Genomic DNA, 10,850 nt, shown 5'->3' with positions numbered 1-10,850 from the left:
CATTCGCTGATGTGGCATGACTCAAAATGAGAAGAAACAGCTGCAAACATCCATTAATAATCAGAACCTGAAATGTATGAAGTATGAATCTAGGAAAATTGGAAATCGTCAAAAATGAAACAGAATGCATAAACATCAATATCCTAGGCATTAGTGAGCTGAAATGGACTGGTATTGGCCATTTTGAATTGGACAATCATATAGTCTACTATGCTGGGAATGACAACTCGGAGAGGAATGGTGTTGCGTTCATCGTCAAAAAGAACATTTCAAAATCTATCCTGAAGTACAACACTGCCAGTGATAGGATAATATCCATATGCCTACAAGGAAGACGAGTTAATAGGACTAGTATTCAAATTTACACACCAATCGCTAGGGCTAAAGCTGAAGGAATAGAAGATTTTATCAGCTGCTGCAGTCTGGAATGGATCAAATATGCAATCAAGAAGCATTGATAATTACTGGTGATTGATATGTGAAAGTTGGAAACAAAGAAGAAGGATCAGTAGTTGGAAAATATGGCCTTGGTGATAGAAATAATGCTGGAGATCCAAAGATAGAATTTTGCAAGACCAGCGACTTCTTCATTGCAAATATCTTCTTTCACCAACATAAACGGTGACTAGACACATGGACCTTGCCAGATGGAACACACAGAAATCAAATTGACTACATCTGTGGAAAGAGATGATGGAAAAGCTCATCAGTCAGAGCAAGGCCAGGGGCCGACTGTGGAACAGACCATCGATTGCTCATATGCATATTCAAGCTGAAACTGAAGAAAATCAGAGGAAGTCCACGAGAGCCGAAATATAGCCTTGAGTATATCCCACCTGAATTTAGAGACCATCTCCAGAATAGATTTGATGCATTGAACACTAGTGACTAAAGACCAGACAAGTTGTGGAATGACATCAAGGACATCATCCATGAAGAAAGCAAGAGGTCACTGAAAAGACGGGAAAGAAAGAAAAGACCAAGGTGGATGTCACAGGAGACTGAAACCTGTTCTTGAGTATCGAGGAGCTAAAGCAAAAGGAAGAATTGATGAAGTAAAAGAATTGAAGAGAAGATTTCAAAGGGCCTCTTGAGAAGACAAAATAAAGTATTATAATGACGTGTGCAAAAAGCTAGAGATCAAAAACCAAAAGGTAAGAACACGCTCGGCGTTTCTCAAGCTGAAAGAACTTAAGAAAAAATTCAAGCCTCGAGTTGCAGTAGTGAAGGATTCCATGGGGGAAAATATTAAATGATGCAGGAAACATCAAAAGAAGATGGAAGGAATACACAGAGTCATTATACCCAAAAGATTTAGTCGATATTCAACCATTTCAAGAGGTGGCGTATGACCAGGAGCCAATGGTACTGAAGGAAGAAGTCCAAGCTGCTCTGAAGGCATTGGCAAAAAAACAAGGCTCCAGGAGTTGATGGAATATCAATTGAGACGTTTCAACAAAGACATGCAGCACTGGAGGTGCTCACTCGTCTATGCCAAGAAATATGGAAGACAGCTTCCTGGCCAACTGACTGGAAGAGATCCATATTTATGCCTATTCCCAAGAAAGATGATTCAACCAAATGTAGAAATTATAGAACAATATCATTAATATCACATGCAAGCAAAATTTTGCTGAAGATAATTCAAAAATGGCTGCAGCAGTATATCGACAGGGAACTGTCAGAAATTCAGGCTGGCTTCAGAAGAGGACGTGGAACCAGGGATATCATTGCTGATGTCAGATGGACCCTGGCTGAAAGCAGAGAATACGAGAAGGATGTTTACCTGTGTTTTATTGATTATGCAAAGGCATTTGACAGTGTGGATCATAACAAACTATGGATAACACTGCAAAGAATGGGAATTCCAGAACAATTAATTGTGCTCATGAGGAAACTTTACATGGATCAAGATGCAGTTGTTCAGACAGAACAAGGGGATACTGATTGGTTTAAAGTCAGGAAAGGTGTGTGTCAGGGTTGTATTCTTTCACCACATCTATTTAATCTGTATGCTGAACAAACAACATGAGAACCTGGACTATATGAAGAAGAACAGGGCATCAAGATTGGAGGAAGGCTCATTATCAACCTGCGTTATGCAGATGACACAACCTTGCTGGCTGAAAGTGAAGAGGCCTTGAAGCACTTACTAATGAAGATCAAAGACCACAGCCTTCAGTATGGATTACATCTCAACATAAAGAAAACAAAAATCCTCACAACTGGACCAATGACCAACATCATGATAAATGGAGAAAAGATTGAAGTTGTCAAGGATTTCATTTTACTTGGATCCACAATCAACAGCCATGGAAGCAGCCATCAAGAAATCAAAAGACGCATTGCACTGGGCAAATCTGCTGCCAAGGACCTCTTCGAAGTGTTGAAGAGCAAAGATGTCACCCTGAAGATTAAGGTGCGCATGACCCAAGCCATGGTATTTTCAATCACTTCATATGCATGTGAAAGCTGGACAATGAATAAGGAAAACCGAAGAAGAGTTGATGCCTTTGAATTGTGGTGGTGGCGAAGAATATTGAATATACCATGGACTGCCAAAACAACGAACAAATCTGTCTTAGAAGTATGACCAGAATGCTCCTTAGAAGCAAGGATGGCGAGACTGCGTCTTACATACTTTGGACACGTTGTCAGGAGGCATCAGTCCCTGGAGAAGGGCATCATGTTTGGCAGAGTACAGGGTCAGCGGAAAGAGGAAGACCCTCCACAAGGTGGATTGACACAGTGGCTGCAACAATGAGCTCAAGCATAACAACGATTGTAAGGATCGCGCAGGACCGGGCAGTGTTTTGTTCTGTTGTGCATAGATAGGGCCACTATGAGTCAGAACTGACTCGATGGCACCTAACGACAACAACATGAAGTATGAAACATTTTGCTAAACACTGAAGACACAAATTTGAATAAGGTGAACCCCTGTACTCAGAGATTTTACAACTGTGCAGGGGGAGGGAGGCGGGTAAAGGTGAAATGAAAAAAGGGGAAAGGCTTAAATAATTAGGCAGTATTAATATTGTTAGCAGTGAGAACTGTATAAACAGAGGTTTGTTAGAGAAATGGAATTTGAGATAGACCACAAAATAAAGCAAAATATGACCAGTAGAGATTTTAATCTAGTCACAGAAATCACAAAACCTTGGGGTTTTTGGTATAGATGGAGTCAATGGGAAATAGTGAGCACGTGAATTCAAAGTGCAGTACTACCACTTACTAACTCTGTGACATCACACAAGCTTCTTAACTTTTATGTGCCTCAGTTTCCCCATCTATAAAATAGAATAAATAATTGTACCTAACACAATGGGAGTTATTATGAGGATAATTTTTAAAAAATATGTAACACCCTTAAAATAATTTATGGTATGTAGTAAGTACTGTGTAACTGTTAGCTATTTTTATTATGGAATGAGTAAAATACTTCTAAATCTTACTAGCATAAAGTGAGTTTATCTGTCATTTGTGACAAGTGGTTTGGAAAGGTGTGTTGTGGATACTTTATGCTAATAAAATATGTATTCGTAGTGATAAAAAAAATGATAAGTTTAAAAAAAGAAATATTGAAAAATCACATGGTTTTCTGGGATGGTGTTTGTGTGAGGTGGAGGATAAGACTGCGTTGGTTAATTAAACTCTTCCAAAAGACCATTCCTGGGGTTACCCACAAAGAATCAAGTCACCCTGAAGCCTACCACAGAGCTAAGAGCATCTTTTCTTCCCTTTCTGTAATGGGGCTCAGCCTACTCAAACAAAATGAAGCATGATGCAAGGATTCCAAGTTTCTTTTCTCTCGTGGTTTATCAATCACTTAATATCATTTGATATCTAGAGCTCACCAAACCAGTTGTTTTCTGAGTGTCTTCTGTTACTCAAAATTAGACAGGTACTGGAGACACAAGTTAAGAAAAAATGGTTACGAAATTTCTGCATTTGCATTTGCAAAACTGGTAAGTATAGAGAGAAGCCATATATACATATTTTTTTCTTCAAAATATTTTCCAGAAGATTCTCCTTAAAGAGAAGGCTACTTAGACATTTGTACCCATGTTTTTCATACCTACATTTAATAAGACCCAGCTTAACCATTGTCAAATTAGGATGTTAGCTTAATAATATGATTTGAGTATTTGTCCCTAATTATATCCACCCCCTGGGTTTGACTGTCCTCAGGCTGACACAGGTTTTGTGGCTTTGGGGATTTGGCTTTCTCTCCAGCACAGCTGATCCCTGAATTTCTCTGCGCTGGTCATAAAAAGCTAGAGTCCATCTGCAGTAGGTGTCAACCAGCTCCTGGTATACGAAGATTGCTGCTCAAGACTGGATGACCTTGCTCCCTGACAGGCTGCAGTAAGTACACAGTCGGGCTGAGGCCAGTCTTTTCAACCTTCTGCAGAGATTTGGAGAAGCCTTACAGAGCTCTGCCGCTAATGTAAAGGTCTGCAGTTTGAATCCACCAGCTGCTCCTTGGAAACCCTATGTGGCAGTTCTACTCTGTCCTACATGGTCGTTTTGAGCAGGCATTGACTTCATAAAAACAGTTTTTTTTTTTTTTTTTTGGAACAGAAGATCAGGACTCAGCTGTGATAAGAGCATGTGCACTAGTCATTGTTCCTACTAAAGCAGCCTGTTTTTTCACAATTGTCACCTCTTGTGTTTTTTTTTTAAATACCTGTTGCCTCCAATTGATTGATCCTGGACAATGCTTTAGGAATCCTCCTGCACAACTAAACCAGCTGGTGATATTTAAAACAAAAACAGTTTCAGAGCTAATTTTGCTTCAGGTCCAAAATGCTTATTAGCAAGCAGACACAGGTTCATAAGACCCAGTCTTTAAATGGTGGATTTCCTTGGTCTCTGCCTTTTTAGGAGCTCCACTAGGACAGTGATGGAATAATACCAGAGGGACAGAATAAACCTCCAATGACTCTTTCGAGTGAAGCACACTCAGCCAAATTAACCTGAGTACTGAAAATTTTATAGGAACTTGACATGACATAATATTAAATGTTCCATATCCACGTCCCAATACATAAAAATATTAAATTATAGTGAAGTGTATTACCACCAATATTCTTTGGAATCATTCTCATTGTTCTGTGAGATTTTATTAGATTTTTTGAATCTTTATAATTCTTCAAAAAGTTTTCTGAGCCCAGTGTTCAGCAGGCCATATAGTTTGCATGAATGTTCTTGCTAGTTTTTTGTTAGCTCTCTGGCTTCTCATAAACAGGTTCCTGGTGTCAGGTCTTGATGGCTACTGTCTTGTCTGAGGGAATACTCATCTAGACTTCATTAAATTGAATATATAAATACTAATTTTCATTGTATCTGGAAAGGATCTTAATTAAGAACTTTCATAAATTTAATTCTTATTTAAGGAGCTAGAAATGAATAATCATTTTTTTTAGAATTGATGCCTTCGAATTATGGTGTTGGAGCCCTGGTTTTGAAGTGGTTAAGAGCTATGACTGCTAACCAAAAAGCTAGCAGTTTTGAATCCACCAGCTGCTCCTTGGAAACCCTATGGGGCAGTTCTGCTCTGTCCTGTAGGGTCTCTGTGAGTCAGAAAATATTGAATATACCATAGACCATATAAATCTGTCTTGGAAGAAGTACAGCCAGAGCGCTCTTTATAAGCAAGAATGGTGAGAGTTCATCTCACGTACTTGAACATGTTATCAGGAGGGACCAGTCACTGGAGAAGGACATCATGCTTGGTAAAGGTCAGCAAAAAAGAGGAAAACCCTCAGTGAGATGGATTAACACAGTGGGTGCAACAATGGGCTCAAACATAGCAATAATTGTGACCATGGCACAGGACCGGGCAGTGTTTTCTTCTGTGGTACATGGGGTCACTATGAGTTGGAACCAACTCCTTGGCACCTAACAACAACAACTTATAGATTACAGCCATGGATTCTAGGGGTTAAGGAAAAATTTCAAGTTCACAGGGCCACATATAGCCACATTTTTATCTAAAATATTTGAACATTTGTAAGAATGATACAGTTTTTCACATTTCTAAAGGGTTGTGTACAGAATTTCTTGGTGTTTCAGTCTAGATCATTACGTTTTCTAAGGTAGATGCCAGGTGTACTTCTTTCTTACTGATCCACTAGCATCTTGCACTAATGCAATATAGCATACTAGGCTACAGCAATGAGTAGAAATTGAGATTGTGGGTGCCCCTGACTTGTTCATTCAATAAGCGGTTATCTTTGAATTTTCACTAGATAATACATATTATAAAAGTCCTCCTCTTTCCTGGTTTAAGTTAGTTTAAAAAGTTATAAATGGATATAATCATATACTTCTCTGATCCATCTGAGCTGTTGTTATTGTTTCCATTTAATTTCTTAATGTAGTGAATTACAATTAAAATATTTCCAGTGTTAAACCTTACTTCATCATGCGTGAAATGTGTTTTTATATGTTGCATAATTAGATTTGCTGATATTGGGTGATCATAATTGAAATAGTCTAATTTTTTTTCTCTTATAATGTCTTTTCCCGTTGGAAATTGTCTTAGTTGAGCTTAGTCTTACGACTCCTTGACAACATACACAGGGTAGTAATTATATAATGGAAGATTTACTAAAATTCTTTGGCATATTTTTCTGGTGTTTTTAAATTTCCAATTTATGTTTTAGTTTCATGTATTATTTTTACTCAGTTTTAGTGAATTATGTATTCTCTGAAAATTATACTGGAATTCTAAATTTTTAATTTTGAATGGTAAAGTGATTTACTGTATTCTTTAAACCAAACTAAATCCACTGGATTCCAATTCATAGCGACCCTATAGGACAGAGTAGAACTGCCCCTTAGGGTTTCCCAGGAGTGGCTGGTGAATTCAAGCTACTGGCCTTTTGGTTATCAGCTGAGCTTTTAATATGTCCTTTAGTATTTTTAAAATTATATTTTCTGCATGACGTTTCCCGATTTCTTAGTTATTGTTTTTGTGTCTTATCTTTGTTTTCCCATACACAATTATTTAGATTTGTCTATGTTATGACTGTCTTTAAATAAGGCTTTCATTTTGAAAGAATTCTAATTATTTTCTAATTCCAGTAATCTGTTTTTTTCTTTCTTTATGTTTACTCTATAATTAGTTACTACAATTCCTTGAGTTAACTGATTAGTCCACTAATTTCTAAGCAATTTTTTGCTTGTAATATATGCATTTAAAGTTATAGATTTATCAAAAAAATTTTAACCATATTCCTAAAATTTTTAAATTCTCATTGTTCTTTACTTTTTGTCATTTCTATTATTACTTTATATTGGAGTCATGTACTATTTCATAGAGTTGTTAATTTTTTTCAAAGCTTATGCATTTATTTTATTTCATTTATATCAGTTATGTTGATTTTGCATTTTGCTTTATGATATTAATGGTATTAATTCTTTGTTATTTCTTGCTTATGACCTAGAACATGGTAGATACTCATAAATATTCTGTATGCTTAAAATAACCTGTAATCTCTTATCTTTTGCATATAGGTTTTTAGGGTAATTTGATTTTAACGGGCCTTCTGTTTTTTTCACTTCTGCTCTCTTCGTTGTGTGGCTGTGCTGACTGCTCCAAGAAGCATGAATATTCCCAAGTAGGGGGAAGTTAGGAAACCCTGGTGACATAATGGTTAAGATCTATGGCTGACTAAACAAAAGGTCAGCAGTTGAAATCCATCGGATGCTCGCTGGAAACCATATGGGGCAGCTCTACTCTTTCCTATAGGGTCACTATGAGTCAGAATCGATTCAACAGCAATGGGTTTGGCTTGGTTGTTTTTTTAGGGGGAAGTTAAAGAATACTGGGATTTCCAGTCTGTATTTCTCTCTTTTATAGTTTGTTGACTTTAGTCAATTCATTAGCATTTCTGTATATCAGTTTTCACCCTACGATATTGGTATACTAAGCTATTTCATATATTTTAAAAGAAAATTAAATAATACTCATTTCTGTTTCACAAACTCTCAAGTATTGAAATAACAAGAAGGTTTTTATGCTATTTTTTTTTTTTTTATATAATTATGTGTTGTCTGAAAGTCCCCATGCATGTGTACTTCTACTGTGAGTCTATGTATTCACTCTAAAATTAAACCAACCCATTAACGAACCCAAACTGAGGGGTCCAGGCTGTGGTACCAGCTCACTTTCATCTTGTCCTGTTTCTGGGACTTACTAGGTGGAAGATCACGAGGAAAGTCTTGATTTTCTCCAAAGTTCTATTTTCTGTTATAAAAAATAAATATTTTCTGTTATAAGAAGGTAGGAATGATATGACCTGTCTTACAGAGTTTTTGCGATGATTAACTGAATTAGCACATAGAATGTATTATCACAGTTCCTGTTTCATAAGAAATGCCCAACAAATGTTTAGTGGGATAATGAGAATAATGAAGATGATGGTGATCCCTCTTTTAATATCATGATTGGGAATAAAAGCTTAAAAAAAAGAAAAACTATGATAGACATAACCAAGAATAATAACCTTGAATAATTTCCCTCTTAGGGAAGGATGTTCCAGTCTCTCAGAAGTTCCAATAGTTCTAAGTTCCAGGTCTCTGAGTTTGTCCTGATGGGATTCCCAGGCATTCATGAGTGGCAACACTGGCTCTCCCTGCCCTTAGCTCTGCTCTACCTCTTAGCTCTTGGTGCAAATATCCTTATCCTGATCACCATCAACCAAGAGGCTACACTGCACCAGCCTATGTACCATTTTCTGGGCATCCTGGCTGTGGTGGACGTGGGCTTGGCTACTACCATCATGCCCAAGATTTTGGCCATCTTGTGGTTCAATGCTAAGGCCATCAGTCTCCCTGAGTGCTTTTCTCAGATGTACGTCATACATTGTTTTGTGGGCATGGAGTCAGGCATCTTCCTCTGCATGGCTATTGATAGATATGTAGCCATTTGCCGACCTCTACAATATTCATCAGTAATTACTGAATCTTTTGTGGTCAAAGCAACTGTATTAATGATACTCAGAAACAGCCTGTTAACCATCCCAGTACCAGTGTTGGCTTCTCAGAGGCACTACTGCTTCCAGAATCAAATTGAGCATTGCCTGTGCTCTAACCTTGGAGTGACTAGCCTCTCCTGTGATGACAAGACAATCAACAGCATCTACCAGCTACTTCTGGCTTGGACACTCATGGGCAGTGACCTGGGTATGATTATTTTATCATATGCTTTGATACTGCAGTCTGTGCTAAGCTTGAATTCAGACGAAGCTGCATCTAAGGCCTTGAGCACCTGCACTTCCCATCTCATTCTAATTCTTTTCTTCTACACAGTTGTTGTTGTCATTTCTGTCACTCACAGTGTAACAATGACAGTTCCCCTCTTCCCAGTTCTACTCAATGTGTTACATAATGTCCTTCCTCCCTCCCTCAACCCCGTGGTCTATGCACTCAAGAACAAGGAGCTCAGGCAGGGCTTGAAGAAGGTACTTAGACTGGGCATCAAGAATAACTAACGTGGAGATGATGCTCATGCTTGTTAATTTCCCCATATACTTATCAATATATTCTCTGAAGATTGCTGAGTGCAGAAGACATAAGGAAAAGGGATACTATGCCACATCTTCATTAGTATAAGGAATCAGTGACAACTACTGAAATTTAAAAAAAGGGGGGAGGGGTCACTAATATTTGAAATCTTTGTAAGTCAAGCAAAAATCTTATTAGAGTAACATAATGATGTTGATTATCTCAAAGAATCCAAGAAAAGAACAATTGGGATATGTGGATATGTTGCCTGAACTTCCTCAGGCCTCTCTCGTATATATTCCTATGCATTTTTTACATTTTTTATTTTTGTTGCAGAATATCTTTCTTCATTTCTCAGTTGACAAGAAAAAAAAAAAAAAAAAAACCTATTGCCAAAATGGATCATATTCATTATTTAGTTCAAGAAATTTCAGAATAATTTGGAATATACTATCCCTATGTCAGTTATCCAGGGAACCATTCTCATCATCCCATTTTGGATTGGGTAGTCCATTCTGGAATAACTGAGTCCAAGAGTCATATCCTTGATGGATCACTAAATAGAGTAAATAAATAGCCCTTACAGTACCAACAAAACAAGAATTCCTAAAATCATGAGCATATTACCCTTTCACTGAACTTAATGAAAACTATTACAACCTGAATGTCTAGAAGAAAAAACTATATGTACTTGTATACTTCGGTTATTTTTTAATTTATATGGTTTAAACACTCCCATATTTTCATATTTTGAACACTCAGGACTTCTAAATTTAATAAATATATTTTGGCCTATTGTACTGCAAGATGGCTTCCAAGGTTTCATGCTGATAGATTGGCGAGAGATGAAAGGGCAGTCCGAGAGAGAGGAGGAATGTTACTGAGCAAGCAGGGAAAACAAAATAAGATAAAACAAATAACACTTGATATATTTTATATTGGGGTTGGGAAACATTCTCATAACTTCACTGTTTATAAAATACACAGCGAGCATTAAAAATGAAAAAGCATCAGAACTGGATTTCATACTGCCAGTGCATTATCCTTAAAATACTTCACAGATGATTATAACCAAAAGACCACGGTCTAGTTCAAGACATTTTTTTTTTTTTCATTTTTCATTTATTCTTCTATCTCAGATCATCCATCATGTCACGGGTGCCTCATTTACTCAAAGTCACCCCCCTATTCAACTCAAGCTTATTTGGGGGACTCCTCTAAGTCATCTAATTGCCAAATCAATTCATCCTGTGTTTTATTTACAGTGTATTATTTATATAAAATGTAATTTATTTAACTGGTGAATTGACATGGATTACAAACTGCATGTGATA

The 10,850-nt window shown here is 37.2% G+C and overlaps 1 protein-coding gene across 1 annotated transcript; it reads left to right on the top strand.

The window, feature by feature from the left end:
* The first annotated feature begins 8,426 nt into the window (after positions 1–8,426).
* Positions 8,427–9,783, top strand: LOC100655330 (putative olfactory receptor 56B2). The gene has a single exon (XM_003423142.3). It carries the CDS (start codon positions 8,544–8,546, stop codon positions 9,501–9,503), a length of 960 nt encoding a protein of 319 aa, XP_003423190.1. The 5' UTR covers positions 8,427–8,543; the 3' UTR covers positions 9,504–9,783.
* The last annotated feature ends 1,067 nt before the right edge of the window (positions 9,784–10,850 follow it).

The sequence above is a fragment of the Loxodonta africana genome, chromosome 7 (assembly GCF_030014295.1).
Source record: "Loxodonta africana isolate mLoxAfr1 chromosome 7, mLoxAfr1.hap2, whole genome shotgun sequence".
Classification (NCBI taxonomy): domain Eukaryota; kingdom Metazoa; phylum Chordata; class Mammalia; order Proboscidea; family Elephantidae; genus Loxodonta; species Loxodonta africana.
This window is presented reverse-complemented; position numbering and strand designations above follow the sequence as displayed.